The 24,618-nt window shown below is 34.6% G+C and overlaps 1 protein-coding gene and 1 long non-coding RNA gene across 2 annotated transcripts in view; one reads left to right on the top strand and one right to left on the bottom strand.

Moving 5' to 3' along the window:
* LOC134265620 (temptin-like) overlaps positions 1-14,197 on the top strand; it is a 29,025-nt gene extending 14,828 nt beyond the window's left edge. The window contains exons 2-3 of the mRNA XM_062747853.1: positions 11,270-11,411; positions 13,422-14,197. Coding sequence (XP_062603837.1) covers positions 11,270-11,411; positions 13,422-13,567 — 288 coding nt within the window. The 3' untranslated portion in view covers positions 13,568-14,197. The remainder of the gene's footprint in view (positions 1-11,269; positions 11,412-13,421) is intronic.
* Positions 14,198-15,399: 1,202 nt separating this feature from the next.
* LOC134265257 (uncharacterized) lies at positions 15,400-18,067 on the bottom strand. The gene is made up of 3 exons (XR_009991707.1): positions 17,308-18,067; positions 17,061-17,128; positions 15,400-16,012 (listed from the first exon to the last, which is right to left on the bottom strand). It is a non-coding gene; the product is annotated as an uncharacterized LOC134265257 (long non-coding RNA).
* Positions 18,068-24,618: the final 6,551 nt, after the last annotated feature.

The following is a 24,618-nucleotide window of genomic DNA, read 5'->3' as shown; positions in this document are numbered from 1 at the left end:
AAGACACCAAACTTACCTAGATTGATAGATCTTGATGAGTAGTCAAAATCAGCTGTGATAAGATCGTCCGCCGTCACTTCCGGTCGTCACAGGAAGTGATCCTAAAAATCAAAATTTTCAACTTTTCTTTCATGAAAGTGTTATAGCATCACATTATAGCATCTTATTTGTAGTTTTCAAATGTTTCAGTACCACCGGAAGCAAAGAAAGACAACTTCCGGTTATAAGAGGGAAACTACATAATTTCAGTATTTTTCTTTCCAATAAATATCATTTATTTATAAAGTATTTGTAATGATTTGTGGATATGTTATTAAGACTGCAACTGTCTACATTAACGTCAAGAATTTTTGCAAAACTCACTTCCGGTCGCGTGATTACCGGTCCTCAAAATGAGAAGTTATCATAGCTAGATCTCGTAAACGGTAAGAGATTAAGACACCAACCTTATAGGAGTTGTATATCGTCATGAGTAGGCAAAACTAGTTAGGATAAGATCGTCCGCCGTCACTTCCGGTCGTCACAGGAAGTGATCAAAGAAATCATAAGTTTAAACTTTTCTTTTTGGAATACTTGGCATCACACTATTGCATCTTAATTGTTGTTCCGATATATGTCCGTCCCAAAAGAAACAAAAACAGCAACTTCCGGTTATGAGAGAAAAACTTTATAAATTGAGTATCATACTATTCCATAAATATATTTTGTAGAATGAGCATTTGAAATGATTTTTGACACGTTATTCAGATTGCAAATGTCTCGAGTAAGTACAAATATCTTTTTAAAAATTGACTTCCGGTCACTTGATATCTGGTCCTCAAACTGAGTAGTAAGCAAAGCCAGATCTTAGCAATGGTAACAGATCAAGACAATAAACTTATAATATGAATAATAAACCTTGGAGAGTGGGCTACAGATATTGGGATAAATGCCTCCGACGTCACTTTCGGTCGTCACAAGAAGTGATTTAAAAAATCGAAAATTTCAACTTTTCTTCCATTTTTTTTTTTTGCATTACATTATTGCATCTAATCAGTAGTTTTGAAATACGCCAACCCCACCAAAATCAAAACAAAAAAAAACAATTTCCGATTATAAGAAATAAAACTGCGTCAAGACCAAAAGGTCAAGGTCATTGGAAAAGTATTAAAATTGCTTATATATGTCTTTCCCCCAAAAGACCGTAGATACTTGACCTTTGACCTTGACCCTTACTCAATAGTTAAAAATATTTTTATTATATTTAGCTTGATTCAGCTTCAAGTGTTAAACTCAAGTTAAAAAGGTTTTTTATGATCTTGACCTTGATAAATGACCTTGACCTTTAACCCCATTCACCCAAAGGTCACAATCAAGCTTGAGTTCGTGGACATATTTACATCTCTCACTTTAACAAATACTTATATACCCCCCCCTTTTTTTTCTCTTGAAAAAAATCAATACCAACATAGAAAAATTTTGTATAACTCAAACGACACGACATATCGACATGAAATTTAAGGACTGCAGTAGAAGACACATCAAAGAAAGTATCCTGAGAGTGTAGCGGTAAGTCTCTGAAGTATTTAATGAAATTCTAATAAGTATCGGAAAAAACTATATTTTTTTCTGTCTGAAATCTAGGTGCTGATGGGAATAAAAATGAATTAAAACTTGCATTGGCTATTTCTTCAGTTTTTGTCAACAGCATTCGATTCGATTCTCTTGCTCTAATACGAAATTTAAACACCAAGTATTCTTGATTTCTTTTATATGTAGAATTTATTTCAATTTTATTTACATTTAATATTAATTGAAGGAATCTCGGAAATGACAATTTTTCCTATCAAATGAATTTCTAAGCAATTCAGATAGATTGCAGTTATCTCGCTTTGTACTTTGAAGTGTTGAGAAAATGCCCGTGACTCACACATTATGACAACAAATTACATGTAATCTGCCTAGTAGAGTCCACATGTACCAAAAATGCACCCTGGGACTACCCAGATTTTGGTTTGTTTTTCCGAGCAGGGTAAAACTCCCAGTATTCTGTAACTCAATCTATGCCCTAAAGAAAATTCACCAATAGATATGGGGTCACTCACCTTCTTCTAAGGCTTACGGCTTTTCAGCTTAATTTCCTCTGCAACTGACCACGTGTATTAGTTTCGCATTTACAGGTCTGTATATGCTAGGTGTCATAGTAATACCTACATGTTGCACTGTAAATGTGTCTCATAATTATTCTAATCATTTTCCTACATGCAATATTACATCAAACAGGGAATATCTCAGTTTTTTTAAGAAATTTGACCGGGACTTTACTACGAAACTTTTTCTTTCGATTCGAAACTATTTCCTTCAACCTTAAAATGATAAGCTTACAAAATACCTCAAATGTTGTGGAATTTGTTGGCTCAGTGGTTAGCGTGTCCGACTTTCCAACTAATGGTTTTGGGATCGAGACCAGATGGAGAATTTTTTTTTTTTTTGTTTAAATAGAAAAATATCCTTCTTACAGAAAAAAATAGAGGAGAACGGAAGACCTTATTTGTTGCTGTAGCAACAAGAGTTTCTAGTTATTATTATTATTATTATTCTTTTTTTTCTTCTTTGTTCTCCGGTACTTTTTTGTCCGCGAGTGTTCTCAGAAACTGTTCACCCAATTTAGCTAAAACCTTTTTAGGGTTAATAGGTGTGTAGTGTAGGTGTGCAACACGAAGGTTATTTTGCGCGCATACGCATGCACGTGCGTGCGCGTGAAATGAGTGAATTGACTGATATACTTAATATAGCTATTACATTTACATTTTTTGATGAAATGATTTGAAACTCATTATATAAAGATATATTAATACTGTAGATAATGTGACACTGTCAAATTAGCACGAACTCACGCGCATGCACGTGCGCTTCGCTCTGATTGGCTGAAACAAAAAGCTCAATATCTTTTCTGTTTTTTGACGAAATCCTATGAAATTTAAAACATAGGCATACTTTAGGATGTACTACAATATGATATATAACAATTGTCATGTAAGCACGCGCATGCACGTGCACTGCAATCTGATTGGCTTAAACTTTAAGTGGCTATAACTCCTTTGTTTTTCAACCAAACAGTATGAGATTTAGAACATAGACAGACATAATGGACTCCTACAAGGCGGTGAAGTCGTCATGCACATGCATGCACATGCGTGCACTTGTGCTTTGCTGTGATTGGCTGAAACAAAAATCGCAATATCTTTTTTAATTTTTGACGAAATGCTTTGAAATTTTACACATAGTCATGCATTAGGATGTCCTACAATATGATATATAACAGTTGTCGTGAAAACATGCGCATGCACGTGCGCTGCAATCTGATTGGCTTAAACTTTAAATGGCTATTACTCCCTTGTTTTTCAACCAAACAGGATGGGATTTAGAACATAGACAGTCATAATAGACTCCAACAAGATGGTATGGTCGTCATGCACGTGCGTGCACGTGTTCTTCACTCTGATTGGCTGAAACAAAAATCTCAATATCTTTTCCGTTCTTTGACGAAATGCTACGAAATTTAAAACATAAGCATACAATAGGATGTCCTATAATATGATATATAACAATTGTCATTAAATCACACGCATGCACGTGCGCTGAAATCTGATTGGCTTAAACTTTAAATGGTTATAACTCCCTTGGTTTTCAACGAAATAGGATGGTATTTAGAATATTGATAGACATAATGGACCCCTACAAGAAGGTATGGTCATCATGCACATGCTTGTGACGTGAAATGGGTAATTTAAAAATATGCTTGAATAAGTGTATTTTTTAATACTTCTGGATTTAATGCTTTGATATTAAGTCTATTTGAATATATATACATAGTGTAGAAAAGATGATATGATCATTACCCACATGCATTCACATGAGCTCGCATGTAATGCTAAAATTTAAATATATTTCATAGTCTTCTGGGAAAACATTGTTTAAGTCTAAATTGCACAAAGTATGTCTTATTTGATAGAGTTTAAGGAAATATGGCACCAAAAGGGAGTTGGGGAGCGTTTGGGGAACATCTGTAACGGTCCCCGTTACAATTAGCCCTAGTTATGTTCCCCAAACGGAGTTTGGGAACATATTGTTTTTACTCGGTTTCTTATTATTATTATTTTTTTTCTTATTTGTTCTCCGGTACTTTTTTGTCCGCGAGTGTTCTAAGAAACTGTTCACCAAACTAAGTTAAAACCTTTTTAGGGTTAATGGGTGTGTAGTGTAGGTGTGCGGAACGAAGGTCATTTTGCGCGCATACGCCTGCACGTGCGGGCGCGTGAAATGAGTGAAATGACTGATATATTTAATATAGTCATAACTTTTACATTTTTTGATGAAATGCTTTGAAACTCATTATATAAGGATATATTAATAGTGTTAATAATATGACACTGTCAAATTAGCACGAACTCACGCGCATGCACGTGCGCTTTGCTCTGATTGGCTGAAAGAAAAACCTCCATATCTTTTCTGTTTTTTAACAAAATGCTATGAAATTTAAAACATAGGCATACTTTAGGATGTCCTACAAAATGATGTATAACAATTGTCATGAAAGCATGCGCATGCGCCTGCGCTGCAATCTGATTGGCTTAAACTTTAAATAGCTATAACTCCCTTGTTTTTCAACCAAACAAGATGGGGTTTAGAACATAGACAGACATAATAGACTGCTACAAGAAGGTTTGGTCGTCATGCACATGCATGCACGTGCGTGCACGTGCGCTTTGATCTGATTGGCTGAAACAAAAATATCAATATCTACTTCGTTTTTTGACGAAATGCTATGAAATCTTGGACATAGGCATGCATTAAGATATCCTACAATATGATATGTAACAATTTTCATAAATGCATGCACATGCACGTGCGCTGCAATCTGATTGGCTTAAACTTTAAATGGCTGTAACTCCCTTGTTTTTCAACAAAACCGGATGTGATTTGGACCTTACACAGACATAATAGACTCCTACAAGAGGGTATGGTCATCATGCACATGCATGCACGTGCGTGCACGTGAAATTGGTAAAATTAAGAATACACCTGATTGATCGTATTTTTAATGCTTTTGGGTTAAACGCTTCAATATTTAGTATATCAAGATTTCTAAATAGTGGAGACAAGATGTTATCGTCATTATGCATATGCATTCTCATGCGCACGCGTGCTATGCTAAAATTTGAATATACTTGGTATACTTCTGGGAAAACGTTGATAAAGTCTTAAATGCATAGAGTTTGCCTTTTTGATAAAGCTTACAGGGAATATGGCACGAAAAGGGATTTGGGGAGCGTTTGGGGAACATCTGTAATGGTTCCCGTTACAATTAGCACTAGTTATTATGTTCCCCAAATGAAGTTGGGGAACATATTGTTTTTACTCTGTTTCTTATTATTATTATTTTTCTTCTTCTTCCTGGGTACTTTTTTGTCCGGGAATGATCTTGTAAACTGTTCATCCGATGTAGGTAAAACCTTTTTAGGGTTAGTAGATATGTTATGTAGATTTGCCTAGTCAAGGTCATTTTGCGCGCACGTGCTTGCAAGAGCGCGCACGTGCAATACGTTAAATGACCAATATAATGGATATTGCTGTAACTTTTCTTTTTTTTGGATGATTTTTTTAAAAACTCATAATGTAAGGATACATTAGTAGTATGGACAAGATGGCATGGTCAAAATAGCAAGATCTCACGCGCATGCACGTGTGCTTCGCTCTGATTGGCTGAAACTAAAGTCTCAATATCTTTCTTGTTTCGTGTCATAATCTTTTGAAATTTTGAACATAGACCTACATTATGAAGATCTACAGCATGATATATAAAAATGTTCATGAAAGCATGCGCATGCGCACGTGCTGCAATCTGGTTGGCTGAAACTTTAAATGGCTATATCTCCTTTGTTTTTTGATGAAATGCTTTGAAATTTAAAACATTGTCATGCATTAGGACATCCTAAAAGATGATATAGAAAAAAAATCCTGAAATCACGGGCATGCACGTGTGCTGCAGTCTGATTGGCTGAAACTTCAAATGGCTATAATTCCCTTGTTTTTCAACCAAACAGGATGGGATTTAGAACATAGATAAATATAAGGGACTCCTACAAGAAGGTGTAGTCATTATGCACGTGCGTGCACGTGAAATCAGTAAAATTAAAAATACACTCGAATGAGTGTATTTTTTTAATACTTTTGGATTAAATGCTTTGATATTAAGTATATTAAAATTTAAGATAGTGTAGACAAGATTATATGGTCGTTACGCACAAGAACACGCATGCAATGCCTATTTTTAAATATATTTTGAATTTTTCTGGGAAGACATTGATTAAGTCTAAATTCCATAAAGTATTTCTTATTTAATAGAAATTACAGGGAATATGGCACCAAAAGGGAGTTGGGGAGCATTTGGGGAACATCTGTAACGGTCCCCGTTACAATTAGCACTAGTTATTATTATTATTATTATTTTTCTTCTTCTTCTTCCTGGGTACTTTTTTGTCCGGGAATGATCTCGTAAACTATACATCCGACTAAGGTGAAATGTTTTTAGGGTCAGTAGACATGTTATGTAGATTTGTGGAACGAAGGTCATTTTGCGCGCACGTGCTTGCAAGAGCGTGCACGTGCAACATGTGTAATGACCGATTTAATTGATATAGGCGTAACTTTTTAAATTTTTGATGAAATGCTTTGAAACTTATAATATAAGGATATATTAGTAACATAGACAATATGACATGGTCAAAATAGCAAGATCTCACGCGCATGCACGTGCGCTTTGCTCTGATTGGCTGAAACTAAAGTCTCAATATCTTTCTTGTTTTTTGACGAAATCCTTTGAAATTTTGAAAATAGCCATGCATTAGGATATCCTACAACATGATATATAGCAATTATCATGAAAACACGTGCATGCACGTGCGCTGCAATCTGATTGGCTTAAACTTTAAATAGCTATAACTCCCTTGATTTTCAACCAAACAGGATGGGATTTGGAACATAGATAGATATACTGGACTACTACAAGAAAATATGGTCACCATGCACATGCATACACGTGCATGTACATGCGCTGCAATCTGATTGGCTGAAACTTTAAACAGCTATAACTCCCTTGGTTTTCAACCAAACGGGGTGGGATTTAGAACATAGATAGATGTAACGGACATCTACAAGAAGGTATGGTCACCATGCTCATGTTTGCACGTGCGTGCACGTGAAATGAGCAAAATAAAAAAAAAACAAGTGAATGAGCGTATCTTTTTAATACTTTTGGATTAAATAATTTAATATTAAGTATATTAAAATATATGGATTGTGTAGACAAGATGACATGGTCATTACGCACATGCATTCACATGTGCACGCGTGCAATGCTAAAATTTGAATGAACTTTGTACACTTCTGGGTAAACGTTTTTAAGTCTCAAATGCATCGAGTTTGTCTTATTTAATGAAGCTTCCAGGGAATATGGCACCAAAAGGGAGTTGGGGAGCGTTTGGGGAACATCTGTAACGGTCCCCGTTACAATTAGCACTAGTTCTTATTATTTTTCTTCCTGGGAAAATTTTGTCCGCGAGTGATCTTGTAAACTACACATCAGACTAAGGTGAAATGTTTTTAGGGTCAGTAGACATGTAATGTAGATTTGCGGAACGAAGGTCATTTTGCGCGCACGTGCTTGCAAGAGCGCGCACGTGCAACATGATAAATGACCGATTTAATTGATATAGATATAACTTTTTAAATTTTCGATGAAATGCTTTAGAACTCATAATATAAGGATACATTAGTAGCATAGACAATATGACATGGTCAAAATTGCAAGATCTCACGCGCATGCACGTGCGCTGCACTCTGATTGGCTGAAACAAAAATCTCAATATCTTTTTTGTTTTTTGACGAAATGCTTTGAAATTTTGAACATAGCCATGCATTAGGATATCCTACAATATGATGTGTAGCAATTATCATGAAAACACGTGCATGCACGTGCGCTGCAATCTGATTGGCTGAAACTTTAAATAGCCATAACTCCCTTGGTTTTCAACCAAACAGAATGGGATTTGGAAAATAGATAGATATAATTAACTACTACAAGAAGGTATGGTCAACATGCACATGGATACACGTGCGTGTTTGTGCGCTGCAATCTGATTGGCTGAAACTTTAAACAGCTATAACTCCCTTGGTTTCCAACCAAACAGGATGGGATTTGGAACATAGATAGATATAATGGACTACTACAAGAAAGGTATGGTCACCATGCACATGCATACACGTGCATGTACGTGCGCTGCAATCTGATTGGCTGAAACTTTTAACAGGTATAACGCCCTTAGTTTTCAACCATATGGGGTGGGATTTAGAACATAGATAGATGTAATGGACTTCTACAAGAAGGTATGGTCACCGTGCTCATGTATGCACGTGCGTGCACGTGAAATGAACAAAATCAAAAATACACTTGAATGAGCGTATTTTTTAACACTTTTGGATTAAATACTTTAATTTTTAGTATATTAAAATATATGGATTGTGTAGACAAAATGATATGGTCAATACGCACAGGCATTCGCATGCGCACGCATGCAATGGTAAAATTTGAATGAACTTCGAACACTTCCGGGTAAATGTTGTTAAAGTCTCAAATACATAAAGTTTGTTTTATTTAATGAAGCTTACAGGTAATATGGCACAAAAAGAGAGTTGGGGAGCGTTTGGGGAACATCTGTAACGGTCCCCGTTACAATTAGCACTAGTTTATCATTGGCGTTTAAGGATTTAAGAGTTTAAAATCTTTTTATTTTTAAAAGAGATTCATGAAGTTCGGATTATTTTGATATCATCTTCAAACAGAAGCACTTCGCCACAAAAGGTTAATCCTTTAGTTAGATTTAATGGGTGCGTTTTTAAAGCCCATCTATTAAAATTATCCAAGTCACAATTATCTTAGCATACATAAGATCATAAAACAAAGACCATGCGATTTGTATCTCAATAAATGTGCGTGATTTTTTTCGTATGCTACATAAACCATTTATTGCAAATAATTTCATGAATGAAAAGTAAGACGTCAGAACTTTGTCATACAACTTACAGATGCAAGCATCTTTCCTGTGTTAAGGTAGCATGAAATGTTCCATTCTTCATAATTTAGGTATTAAGTATAATGTAGGCGAAGGGTCGTAGAACATCACTGAAGATTAATATTTTTGTACTATGGCTACCAAACACCTAAATGCGACATGCCAAATTTTTTGCCAAACAGTTTGACCTGCGGTTGAGTGAGTGACAACTGCCCTCGTTTCAGGTCCAGGGTCTGGTATACAGGTAGAAAATTAAAATTACTAGGGAAGAAATGTGCTCCTATTTTAAAACGAACAAATCGGAGAATCTGTGTCTCGTGCTTAAGAAAATGAAAATTACAGAAATCATTTTTCATCTGAAAATCTGTTTCGTTTTGATAGTTAAACCCAACTTATTTATAACATTGTGAATTCATATAAGAAACAAGATGTATTTTGAAAACACTATGCGCCCGACGGCAACAAAGTTCTAGAAAGCAATTTTTAGCAAATAGGTCACAGTCAAGGTCACACAATCATTGTCCTTGTTGTCATTTGAAAGCACTTAATCAGTGAAGCATGCATACCAAATATAAAGTCTATATCTCCTATGGTTCAAAAGTCATTGACCTTGTTGGTATTTGAAGTCACTTAATTAGTGGAGTATGCATAACAAATATGAAGTCTCTATCTCCTATGATTTAAAAGTTAAGGCGAAAGTTCGAAAAAGCTATTTTTAGCATATTGGTCACAGTCGAGGTCACAAGGTCATTGACCTTGGTGTCAGTTGAAAGTGCTTAATTAGTGGAGTATGCATACGAAATACGAAGTCTCTATTTCTCACGGTTCATAAGTTATGGCGAAGATTAAAGTTGACAACAGATAGACAAACAGATAAACAGACAGACAGACAGGACAAAAACAATATACGCCCCGAATAATTTCGGGCGCATAAAAATTTACAATCAACTTTAATTAAATAGGTTTTAAGCGAGTTGTAATGCGCAGTGATATGAATGATTGTTCGATATATATCTTCGTACAAATAGATAACCATAGTAGCAATTTCCTAAAAAAAAGATTGTTTTATAATTATATTATGATTATACACATTAAAGAAAACAACCTCATTGTTTTTATGCGCCGGGATCGAAAGATCCGAGGCGTATATTGTTTTTGTCCGGTCTGTCTGTTTATCTGTTTGTCTGCAAACTTAACCTTCGCCATTACTTTTGAACCATGAATGAAAGAGACTTCATATTTGGTATGCACACTCCATTAATAAAGCTCTTTCAAATGACACCAAGGCCAATGACCTTGTGACCTTGACTGTGACCTATATGCTAAAAATAGTTTTTTCTGCAAAATTTAATCTTCGTCGTAACTTTTGAACCATAAAAGATAGAGACTTCATATTTGGTATGCGTACACCACTGATTCAGCTCTTTTAAATGATACCACGGTCATTGACCTTGTGACCTATATGCTAAATATAGTTTTTTTGTCTGCAAACTTTAACCTTCGCCATTAACTTTTGAATGAAGAAAGATAGAGACTTAATATTTGGCATTCATAATCCACTAATTAAGTCCTTTCACATGACACCAAGGTCAATGAATTTGTGACCTTTACTGTGTCTATATGGCTAAAGATAGCTTTTTTTGAACCTTCACCATAACTTTTGAACCATGAGAGATAGAGATTTCATATTTGGTATGCATACTACACTAATCGGGTTCTTTCAAATGACACCAAGATCAATGACCTTGTGACCTTGACTGTAACCTGTATGCTAAAAATATGTTTTTTAAAACTTTATTGCCGCCAGGTGCATAGTTTTTCACAAACACTTCTTGTTCTGTATATTTATTGCGAATATAATTGAGACTTTAAAACGGAAGGACTCGTCACATGTGTTATGCATTAAAAGATATACACTCGTATACCGGTATCAACAAGACGGGGAGTTATTGATTCGAAATTTTAAGACAACTTTGGATATCTAGGACCACCGGATATCTCGAAGTTTTTCCCGAGTCCCCTCAAATTCGAGATACTGATATTTCACTGTATTTATATATATCTCCAAAACAGGCAAATTACAAATTATGCCATCGTCTATACATTAACAAACGAAGAAAAAATATCTTTTTGAAATGTCATAATGTGATTTATAGGATTTTAAAGATTCCAAGTATGACTGGCCAACATTGTGTAAGATGGACTCGGATAACGATAACCGCACAAACGGAGAGGAACTAGGCGACCCAGAATGCATCTGGAATAATCATTACACGACAGAGGCGGTCAGTCATCCAGGTAATGATTAAATTACTAAATAGCAACGATTCATGGTAGTGTCTTATTGAAATTAAAAAGTATGCATATTAATCTTTTCATAATGACGAATGGTTCTTTGCTTGAGACCTAAAAAACCGAGGTCTGGTGTAACGACTAACCTCTTCCCTGTTGAACAAGTGCCAGGGTTTGTATTTTTAGGTCACCTGAGTGTTGCTATTCGTTTTCGTCGTCCGTTAACATTTAAACATTTTCAGCTTCTTCTCTGAAACCGCTGAACCACTTTCAACCAATTTTAGAATAAAGCATCTGTGGGTGAAGGGGAACAAAAATTGTGAATTTCATGGTCCCTGCCCCCCTGGGGCCTAGGGGTGGGGTAAAAACCACTTAAATTAGTGGAATCTTTAAAAATCTTCTTCTTTACTCCTGGACATCAAGCAGTCAAACTGTTGGTATGATTGTAATCAGCATTGAGCCCTCTACCAAAATTTTGAAATTCATGACCCCAGGGTCAGGGGTTCTGGTGTTAGGGCGGGTCTCTATTGATTATATAGTGAAAATGCATTAATTCTTTGAAAATCTTCTCTGCTCCTGGGTATTAAATAAACTAATTAAGTTCATAGTTATGATGAGCAAGAGTGCCTCTTTCATAATTGTGAATTTCATAGCCCCAGGGTCAGGGGTTCTGGTGTTAGGGCGGGGCTCTATTGATTATATAGTGAAAATGCATTATTTCTTTGAAAATCTTCTTCTCTGTTCCTGAGTATTAAATAAACTAACTAAGTACATAGTTATGATGAGCAAGAGTGTCTCTACAAAAATTGTGAATTTTATGGCCTCTGGGTCAGAGGTTCTGGTGTTAGGGCGGGGGCACTGTTGAACATATAGTGAAAATGCATCTAATCTTTGAAAATCTTCTTCTCTGCTCCTAAGAATTAAATAAACTAACTAAGTACTTAGTTATGATGAGCAAGAGTGCTTCTACCAAAATTGTGAATTTTATGACCCCAGTGTTAGGGGTTCTGGTGTAAAGGCGGGCGGGGGCTCTATTGATTCTATAGTGAAAATGCATTTATTCTTTGAAAAGCTTCTCTGCTTCTGGGTATTAAGTAAACTAATTAAGTACACAGTTATGATGAGAAAGAATGCTTCTACCAAAATTGTGAATTTTATGGCCCCATGGACAGGGGTTATGGTGTTAGGGTGTGGCTCTATAATGATTATATAGTGAAAATTCATTACATCTATGAAAATCTTTTTCTCTACTCCTAGATAATAAGCAGATGAACTAGTTATATAGATATGATGTGCAAGGGCTCTTCTTCCAGAATTGTGAATTTCAAGGCCCCTGGGTCAGGGATACCAAATTTATTTTTTTTGGGGGGGGGGGGGGGGCGCTACTTATATACTGAAAATGAATTGTTTGAAATCTGCTCCTTGGTATTAATAAAACATTTTTGATAAGCAAGTGTGTCTTTTCAAAAATTGTGCAATGTGTAGACTTAGGGTCAGGGGTTCATGTGTGGTAGGGACACTTGTGATTATTGCTGAATATTACTGATTAGTTGACATGCATTTTTGTTCCCCTACCCTGCTTATTGGTGTTAAGTAAACAAACTAAACAATTGCTAAGTGTATAGTTATGATTAGCAATGGTGTCTCTTTCAAAATTGTGAATGCTACAATATTTAGCTTAAAACATGAACCAAATTCAATCATTTGAAAGTTGTTGCATGATGCTCAGGTGACCTGTAAGGCCCATGGGCCTTTTGTATGGAAAAGGGACGAAATATATTTTCTTTTAGGTTTACAATTCTTATGAGGTTTTAATGAGTTTGAACTTTTTAAAACGTATTTTATTTTTTTATTTATTTTTTTGCTAAAAAGGGAATTTAACATCTTTATGATTTCAAATCGTTCCACCCTATAACTAAATAAAACGCAAACGTCTCTAATTTCAAACGATGCACATTATAGAACCAACATCCCATCTGCATTGCAGTACACCGATGTATAAAATTGTATTTTTAGGTTATGCTGAGGACGAGATTCTAGATGACGCTGGCAACGTTACTTACGTCATAAAGAACTGGGAGGAGGAAGAGGCATGTGGAAACATTGTTAAGATAGGGTGTTCGCAATACACCCACGGAAAGGGGATTACCACAAAAGAATAAAAACTAGCAAACCAAAGTGCAACCCGAGTGAGCTTCATTAGCACATTGGAGACATTAATGTGAATTTGACAACTGAATTGTGCCTTTGCATTGTTAATTATCAATCGCCAAGAAGTGCAAAGACAATGATTTGTTATAAACAATTAACAAGTACAAGCGAACGCCCTCATTTATAGATATGCTTTAGACTAATCTTAACGTTGTGGAATATAATGGTATATTATGACGTTTCTGTACAACAGTTCATAATATTCAGATTTCGTCATCGTTGAAATGTAAAATAACACAAAAATCCCCTCTTCTTTCGTGTTTTAGGAACTTTTATTATTATTTCTGCATTTAGGATCTTGTGGTTTATTGATTAACTAGTTGCCAGAAGATGTGACACTGTTTACAATTTTAATGTTAACAGTGCAATTTATACAAAGTATATGAAATTTTAATATATGTGGCTTTCAGGCCTTAATTTGATTACTAATCTTTTACATTGTTGTCATTTTCTGCAAAAAAGTTTAAGTGAAAATTGTATTCAAAGTGTTGTCATTTCAAAGTGAAAACACACTTCGAGACCCCGGTGTGTTTTTTTCAAACAATACATATTATAAATAAATTATTTATTACTTTTCTTCATTTACATTTTAGATATAATTGTATTTACATTGTAAATGTATTCTCACCTGAATATTGACATTTTGCAAATTACGTCTTAAATTTACTATTAGAAAATGTTATTTTTAAATAATTTGAATAGATTTACAACTAATTGACAAAACGTTTTCAACTACAGATAATTAACTTAGCCTTAGTTAATGAATTGGTTTCTAGCTAGGAAAGGAATGACACAACCATATCGCACAAAATGTCACAAAAAATAACTCTTCGCGAATTTTCTTTCGAATGCTATATTGAATGAATATTATAATTCCAATGGAATTGTTCTTTTAACCAATTCCTTTCAGGATTAAATTATTTTCTTTTTTCAAAAAAAAAAAAGATATATCTTTCTCTGGGCTGTTACCTCACAAGCAATGCATTACCAAAGTTTGCCTTTCACTTATATATTTCAATTTGTCTTTCAAGTAAACGTGTCTAATTTTATAAATATTACTGTTTAGAACAAAACGCCATTCCACTAGTTTTATCGGGAACGAAGATAGAAGACTTATCACGTGCTTTAAATAAATTTAAAATTTTTAAGAGATTAAACAAAAACTGGGAACTGAGAACTAGCCAAATTATAATTTCGATATTCTCTTGCCATTCATAACATGTGCAATTTAAGATGCATGTTTAAATGCAATCTGTATAATTATGTCTCTTGATAACAGTTAATGTCATTTAAGTTTACCATGTACATGTTTATCTACAGTGTATATATAGTTTATCCTCACTTCAAAATATATTTTTTAAATTTTGTTATTTGTCTTCAAAACAATTTAGATTTACTTTTACAAATTATTACAATATTGGTATTATTTAAATTTAAAGAACCCAAAAATCACTCAACAAGAAGATTAGGCAAAAACTTCAGGCTGTCAATTTAATTGTTAGCAGTCACCAATTTCAAGATGTTTCTGCGCAAAGAAAAAGGAACATCCTGCAGTCTTTGCATGCTACCGGTATATACGCAATTTGCCTAGGAACCAATTTTTCACAAAGACATTCGAAAGAAAACAGCAACCTCAGTTTCAAAACAGGAATGCAAAAAAATGAAGAACCTGATAAATCTCACATTATTCTTTCTGACACTGACCACACTGATTTTTTTGACAAAATTCTCTTGACAGTCATTCCAGAATGTCCAAAAAATCAGAAACATTTTCTAAACATGCAACAAGAAACTATTCAGTTGTTCACTATTGAAAAGTAAAAATATATAAGTGGTACTTGCTTAGTGTTAATTTATGTCATAGTTAAAATCAATACTTATGAACTTTAGAATTTAACAAAGAAATGTTCCACTGGATGTTGAACGAGGCAAGAAACAAAAATATTTCATCAGAGGGTTATGAAGGTGGTCTACTCATTGATGAGATGAGTCTGGAGCAGGACATTCAATTCTCTAAGAAAGATGGAAATTTAAAAATGATGGGCTTTAAAGATGTTATTGAAGAGTCCATTGCTATGGACACACTAATACACCATAGAAATGAGGTTCGCCTATCAACATATCTTTTGCAATTTCTTTTCCTTGGTAACACAGGATTCCGTTTCCCATTTACGTATTTCACATCCACTTGAGCATCAGCCTCTGAGCTATACTTGGTTTTCTGGAAAGCAGTCAATGACCTGGCTATGTTTGGTTTCAATGAACCTTTCCTCAGTATGGATGGAGCACAATCCAAGAGACATTATGAATATTCTTCTTCACCATCAAGAAGTTGGTTCATTCACATTCCACAATGTCTTTAATCCGAACAGGCCCAAGATCTCCATCTTCATGGACTTTTTACATGTAATGAAAAAAATACGAAACAAAGTTTCAAAGTGGTAAAAATCACAAGATAAGAAAGCTTAAATTTGTAATGAAAAGTATATTTTCTGGGAACATTAGAAAATGCATATTTGTGGGACATTTTAACAAACCCATTTCCCATTCACAGGAAACTTAATCAGGAACATTTTTTCCTCACAAGTGAGTCAAATATGAGGAACCATCTGGCAGAAAATGTACTTGAAGAGATTCTCCATTTGATGAGGAAATACAGGAAAAGTATTGAATTACATGAGCAATATATGCTGGATAGCTCAATTTTGCTATTGGAGAACACAAGTATTCTTACAAAAAATTCAGAGATTCAAGGCCATTATCTGAAGCTTCAGACTTAAGACCATTGGAAAATGACAAAGTTCTGTATTAGTTCACTTCTTGGGAGAGAGAAATCAAAGAAGATAATTCAAAAAGGAATTCAGAAAGTATCTGATTTCTCATCAAACACAAGACATTGCATCCCTGATATTAGGTTTCAGAGAATTTTGCCAAAACACTTTCCAACGATCAAATGGCTCCATAAATCCGAGTTGAATTAACAGTGATGTAATTGAAAATATATTTAGCCACGAAAGAGCATTACATAATGGAGCATATACAAATCCTACCTTTCTGGCATATTCCCGACCTATCAATTCCATATTTCTTGGTAAAACCACGATCTCCAAAAAATCAAATTCTGGAGGATGTTCTGCAGAGCCATTTCAGGTTGTACCACCATCCAATAAGAAACTGAAGAGGTGAGGTAAGTTAATATAGCATCAAATTATGCAGGAAATATTTTGATGTTTTTCAGGAAATTTTACACACGGGTGCAAGTATATTATGTCATCTTTTGAGCATGCAGATTGATGACTAACAAGCAAAATATTAGTTGGTGAGATGTAATTAACCCATAGATTGATTTATTATGAAAAGCAATACCATGTGGGTCATCTTCACAAAAGAAGACCTGGAAAAATATATGGAAAATTATAGTTACATGTAATTATAAAATCATACCTGGGGATATTCATATCATTTCAAAACTGACCGCCTTTTGATACTGTATATGACTGCTCTGATTTCCTCTGAAAGGGAAAATGTAAAGATAAAATTACAGCAAAATTTCAGAAGTATGAAATACTACAAATTTCATGAAGAGTTTAGTTTAGATAGATGGGATTATATATCAACCATAATGTAAGTGTATGTTTTACAATTAGTCATAGTTTTCAAATTTGTCAATAAAATGCTACAAATTACCAACCCTGAACTACAGACAAAGAAGACAATCAAAATTGGCTGCCTCAAATTAATATTGATGCCAGAGTTCATAATTCTGTAATTTTGCACAATCTCTATCAAACCAGAAATGATATGTATCACAGCGTATCCACTGTTCTCCTTCTGTATATTCTTTGTTGCAGATGGTGCAGCTTTCATAGGGATTAGTACGACGTCTACTTTTCTTTGCCTTCCCCTTTCCCCTACCATTTCCTTTTCTAGTATTCTCTAGTCAAACTCTCTTTAGGCTTGAGCATTTACGTTCACCTTGTTTCAATTTTTCTTCATCATGTTCACCTGACGTTGAAGGAAGTGTCTCTTGTTCACCTGACCGTAACGTAGAAGAAAGTGTCTCTTGTTCACCTGACCGTGACGTTGCAGGAAGTGTCTCTTGTTCACCTGACCGTGACGTTGAAGGAAGTGTCTCTTGTTGAGCATTATTGTCTGATCTAGGGTGCCTCTGCATTCTTACTACCTATGAACAGGGAATATTGTTTATCTGGTCTTTGGGCTTTACGAGTTTCTCTGGGTGTGGCATTTCATTCATTTCCATTATTTTCTGATGAATCTTTGAAGCCATATCATCTTTCTTGAAACGATTTGGTATTTGAAATCCATAGACTTTTCCAATGAGAATTAAACTGTTTTTAGTAAAATTATTTACTAGTTAGATGTGATTTGATGCTAGTTCAGATTTCATACGATAATGACTCGCGGATTTATTATGGGATTCATCTATAAATAAAAAATTCTGTATCCAGTTTTTCAACACTTTTTAGATTTTTCCATGACTTTTTCCCTCAAAGCTTTGCTCTGTTCCTTTTTTACAAAGTTTAAAAAGTCTTTTCTGAATTGACTTGCACAAACTTTCATAAAAAGTTCACATATTTCTGTTTTCAGGGCAAGAATAAGTTCCAAATTTAGTACTTGCTCCATTACGATATCCTGAACAATATCTTTTGCAGAACTTTCTTTATTTAGATTTGAAGTCAGTGGGACAAGTCTGTCTTCAAAGACACCTATACAGGCAACAGTCAATTCTTTGTCATTTAGAATAAACATTTTCAGTCCCTGAAAAAGATTTTCACCATGGCTTAACAATGTTTCATAGTTCAAGAAATTCCAACATTTCTCATTAAGAAACATAAAAAAGGAAAACACAGAGTCATTTACATTGGTCAAGCTTTCCTTGATGTTTTGTCTCCTCTTCTTCTCTTCCAACATTCCTGCATCAGATGTACATGTAGCCAACTCTGTTTCTGATATACAAACAGATTCGAGTAGTTGCATTTTCCTCTGCAAATGTTGAACCTCACTCAGGAACTTGATATTGAATAGTTTATTCCTGAGTGAGGGCTTTCATAAAAGATTTTCACATTCCTAAGAGTTATCTCCCGTTGTCGGCGTAACTTTCATTTTTTCCCACTTTGTCCTTTGTAAGTTACCTGTTAATATATTTAATCTTCAAACGTTATCGGAAAATTTTGATCTGTACCTGTATTGCCAGACTATGGGGCAACATGAAAAACATAATGTATATATTCATACATACATGTACTTTATTTCTAAGATACTGACCCATAAAGTTGGTAAGGTTATAGAGGGAAAACAGTGCCCTACGCCGATTGACCCCAGATTGACCAAGCTAAGGGGAATAAATTTTGCACATGTGAAAGTCGTCTATTTTGCCACACAGTATCCAGCAATGTACCTTATTTTACCTCTCCCACCTGATGAAATATTTACACTTTCTTTACAATTAATTTTTGGCAGAGAATCACATTGAATAGTTTCCATTAGATCTTTTAAGAATTTTTTCTGTATGTTAAACACAACAGATGACATAACATGGTTTTAAACTCCAAAGGTCTTAGAACTAGTATAACTATAAATGACTCTAGAAGTGGATTGTAGAAATTGTTCAGAGTTTAAATAATTATTAAACTCCTTGTAAAAGCTGCTCATATGCTTACTGGTAAATCTAAATTCAACTCTTGGAAACACTGCATCTGAAATTTCCTGAACCTTTTGACTTTGCGTTTCATACCAATTCTGAAAAATATCTGGTTTATAACACACCAGTGTCTGGAACAGTTTTGCCTCGTTTTCCATAGGTGTGTCACAATATTCATTGATTACCGTCTTCCAAGGAAGACGGTAATTGTATAGTTAAAGTTTTTTACAGTCTTCGGACTATGCACTTCCTCTCTTTTGTGATTGGTAGAAAATGCATGATGAGAAAACTTTCAATTATTTTATTGGTTGAAATGCAGTTCAAGGCAAGGGAGATAACTTTCTGATGGTCTAATTTTCGTACGACTTAACAATTTTGCAAGATTTTTAATCTTAAAAAAAATGACAAAATGAACAACAATATCAGCAGCAGTTAATTCCTAATAACATGATTTTTGTATAGCAATAAATAAAAAGATCTCTTTAGTTTCATTATAAATAAAATTTGATTTTTATTGCAGGCTTTACAATTTGTTATTGTACTTTTCCCCTTTCTTATTTGAAGAAGGGAATGGAATCAGCCGAGGTTTGCCGGAAGCTCTCGGCCAGTCAAAGTTTACGGAGATGACCGAGCGACAACTGTGGTAGGGCTAATGCCAGTAAAAAGCTAATGTAGAAATACACCAGAAGTCTCTGTCGAGACTGTAGCTCTACTGGTTTGTACTGATCAAAAACCGATGCACAGAATTATGTATCTTAGTGTAGTCTACTTGTGTGATAAGTTATATTGAAATCAGACCAAAACTGTATAAGGAGTAGCATTTTAAAGGAATTCCACAGAAAATTCTACTTTTAGTAACCATGGTAACACCGTTCATTGAAATCAAAAACCGATGCACTATTATGTGTAAATTAGTGTAGTTTACTTGTGTGCCAAGTGATAATGAAATCAGACCAAAACTGTAGAAGGAGTAGCGTTTTAAAGGAATTTCTCAGAAAATTCTATTTTTAGTAACCATTGCAACACCGCTCATCGAAATCAAAAACCGATGCACTATTCTATGTATCTTAGTGTAGTCTACTTGTGTGCCAAGTGATATTGAAATGAGACTAAAACTGCAGAAGGAGTAGCGTTTTAAAGGAATTTCTCAGAAAATTCTATTTTTAGTAACCTGGCAACATCGTTCATCGAAATCAAAAACCAATGCACTATTTTATGTATCTTAGTGTAGTCTACTTGTGTGCCAAGTTATATTGAAATCAGACCAAAACTGTAGAAGGAGTAGCGTTTTAAAGGAATTACTCAGAAAATTCTATATTTAGTAACCATGGCATCACCGTTCATCGAAATCAAAAACCGATGCACTATTTTATGTATCTTAGTGTAGTCTACTTGTGTGCCAAGTTATATTGAAATCAGACCAAAACTGTAGAAGGAGTAGCGTTTTAAAGGAATTACTCAGAAAATTCTATATTTAGTAACCATGGCAACACCGTTCATCGAAATCAAAAACCGATGCACTATTTTATGTATCTTAGTGTAGTCTACTTGTGTGCCAAGTTATATTGAAATCAGACAAAAATTGTAGGAGGAGTAGGGTTTTGAAAAATTGTTTACAGACAGACGGACAGACAGACAGACAGACAGACGGACGGACGACGGACGCATTACTATCGCATAAGCTCTTCTGGTCTCTGACCAGTAGAGCTAAAAATCAAGAAATTCAAAAGAATTATACGGCCTGATAGGTGTAGATCAGTTTACTGTTTAAGATTGTTGCTAAAGACGGTAAGCTTTTTTAAAAAGCTCTATTTGTTGTTTCTTAAAATCAAAACATCATGCACATTTTCATTTACATGTTTATATTTCCATTTCCAATCGTTTTCCCTATGATAAACACTACAAAAGTGAATCTTGTTTATTTCGCCGTGATTCCTGTGGCATATAAATTTCTCTGAAGATTGAAATACTACTGAAGGTCAAATGTCAAACTTGCATGTATATGATTGGCGTATAAATATATGGGAAAAAATTATTTTTTGTATAATTGTTTACTAAGTAATTAGATATTATATATCTTTTTACAAACAAAATAAATAATGAACTATCTTCGGATTACAAGTCACTTGTGCAACGCTGTCCATAATCACCGAGGCCTCGCGAGACCGAGAACTTCACTTCTGTAAACATGTTTACTAAACAGCCCATCCGAACCACGTGGAGAAATCAGCATTGCCACATAGATCATCCGATACAGACATCGTCCCTCAGTCATTACCATCCAACTTCTTACGCAATTCAACGTCCTCTGTTATTTTAACACACACAATTCTGTTTCCTGACCATGCTGATCAACTCCTGTTTCATCAACTGCAACATTGCATTCAAATGGCGGCGGAGAAGTGACCTAGTGCCTATACACGTGTTCCTGCTTCCGACAACCTAAATCTAGGTCACATAATTAAAGTTAGCAAGATTGCTTTGATCGTAATATAATTTTTTTTTGTTTATATTATAAATGTTAATATTTGACTGCAGTATAATTTAATAATCATTAAGATTGTTTCGTGTTTTATGGGACTATTTTTTTAATAGTAAAATTTGACGTCACAGGTCGGCCAATGGAAAATAACATGGAATGTCTTGTATATTTCCAATCTGCTAAATTGGACGATTACAAAAACAAATGAAAATGAAAATATAAGTAATCAGTGTCTAGTTTTGAGGGTATGCCAGGGACATCAACAAAAGTGGGAAACATGGGATAATTTTAGCAAAACGGGCGAAGCCCGTTATGCAAATTATCCCATGTTTCCCACCATTGTTGATGCCCTGGCATACTCTCAAAACTAGGCAGTGATTGCTTAAGTCTAGCATGTTATCAATTTCTTTAAGAATATTTGTTTCAGCATCAAAGAACTCTTCATCATTGTCAAAGATAGATTTACAGTCATCATTTTCATCAGAACTGTCTGTGTTATCACATATTAATTTACGAGGGGTGATCAAAAACGTTCGCGAACTATTTCTGTAAAACCACGATTCCGATGAGAATGCAATTTGACACACCAACGATCAAGCACATGTTCTATAAATAGCATATGAAACGTAATCATTCTCTCCGTAATTGTGACGTCACAATTTGAAAATGACGTCAATATGTACGTGACTCGTGATAAAAATGGTTGTCTTACTCGAGCAAGTTTAACGTATAACTTGGAAATTCCTTTGAAGTATCTTATGATAATTGGTACAAGACTTTCCAGACGTTCAATTATAAATTGGATTCGGTTGTTTTAGTGAAGGGGGGAGATGGTTAAAAATAACTTTGTTTTTAGGCTAGCCCAACAAAAGCAAGCTGGGGGAAGAGATGTGCCCTTTGTTAGGCAATTCGTTCTGAAAGATTTGGAACTTACGCTAGAAAAATGATTTAATATCTTAACAATTATATAATTATTAAATCTCTAAAATATAGTTTATTTTCGACTTTTAACATATTAAATATTAAAAAAAAACAGGTCCCCACAACTCTATCCATATTGGATAAACGACGTTCCTATGACAGAAGACTCGGGTTGTGATGGTCACCATGTTTAGCTCTACTGGTCAGAGACCAGAGGAGCTTATGCGATAGTAATGCGTCCGGCGTCCGTCCGTCTGCTACTCCTACATTTTTGGTCTAATTTCAATTTAACTTGGCATACAAGTAGACTACACTATGATACATTTCCTTGTATTGGTTTTTGATTTCGATGAACGGTGTTGCCGTGGCTACTAAAAATAGAATTTCTGTGAAATTCTTTCAAAATACTAGTTTTAGTCTGATTTCAATATAACTTGGCACACAGGTAGACTGCATTCTACATCGGTTTTTGATTTTGATGAACGATGTTGCCGTGGTTACTAAAAATAGTAATTTCTATGAAATTCTTTAAAAATGCTACTCCTTTTACAGTTTTAATTTGGTCTGATTTCAATATAAAATGGCACACAAGTAGACTACACTAAGATACATAATTCTGAGTATCGGTTTTTGATTTCGATGAACGGTGTTGCCGTGGTTACTAAAATTAGAAATTTCTGTAAAATTCTTTCAAAATGCTACTCCTCCTACAATTTTGGTCTGATTTCAATATAACTTGGCACACAGGTAGACTGCAATAAGAGACATAATTCTATATATCGGTTTTTGATTTTGATGAACGATGTTGCCTTGTTACTAAAAATAGTAATTTCTGTGAAATTCTTTCAAACTGGTACTCCTCCTACAGTTTTGGTCTGATTTCAATATAACTTGGCACACAAGTAGACTACACTAAGATACATAATTTTATTTCTCAGTTTTTGATTTTGATGAATGGTATTGCCGTGGTTACTAAAAATAGAAATTTCTGTAAAATTCTTTCAAAAGCTACTCCTCCTACAGTTTTGGTCTGATTTCAATGTAACTTGGCACACAGGTAGACTGCAATAGGATACATAATTCTATATATATCGTTTTTTGATTTTGATGTACGACGTTGCCGTGGTTACTAAAAAAAGTAATTTCTGTGAAATTCTTTCAAAATGCTTCTCCTCCTACAGTTTTGGTCTGATTTCAATATAAGTTGGCACACAAGTAGACTATACAAAGATACATAATTCTCAATTCTGTCTATCGGTTTTTGATTTTGATGAACGGTGGTGCCGTGGTTATTAAAAATAGAAATTTCTGTAAAGTTCTTTCAAAATGCTACTCCTCCTACAGTTTTGGTCTGATTTCAATATAAATAACTTGGCACATGCACAAGTAGACTACACTAAAAACGTAAAGAGACTTTATCAAGGATCATTATTCTATTCATTGCTGTTGTAAAGTTTCAATTGCTGTTGTAAAGTTTCAATTCCCAACTGCTTAAGTACTTTTCTCTTCCTTTGTTATAAGTACAAACCAGTAGAGCTTTAGTCTCGACAGAGACTGATTTTCTGCAAAAGGATATCCTTGTGCAACCATCCTATTTCCGAGATTTGGTCATTTCTGACAAATGGACTTTTCTTGTCATAAAATCAACTTGCATGGTTAGAAATATAAGACTCGGAAAATATTTTAGCGTCTATGCATAGAATGCTTCAAAACATGTCACGTGACCGCCTGGATCGTGAATCGCGCGTGGGCAGAACGGTGGCAGGTATGCATGAAAATCAGGGGTCTAGCATTTTCTTAAAAAACTCACTTGCTCAAGGGCAAGTGATACAATAAATTTCACGTGCCCAATAAAAAACTATGAAACACGAGTTTTAACTTTTTATTGACATTATGTTAATACAACTGCATCCATTTACAGGCTATCATTTTTCCCA

The sequence above is a fragment of the Saccostrea cucullata genome, unplaced genomic scaffold (assembly GCF_032062105.1).
Source record: "Saccostrea cucullata isolate Sc308-1 unplaced genomic scaffold, CSIRO_AGI_Scuc_v1 ctg157, whole genome shotgun sequence".
NCBI lineage: Eukaryota > Metazoa > Mollusca > Bivalvia > Ostreida > Ostreidae > Saccostrea > Saccostrea cuccullata.
The sequence above is the reverse complement of the archived record's forward strand: the minus strand, read 5'-3'. Positions and strand labels throughout refer to the sequence as shown.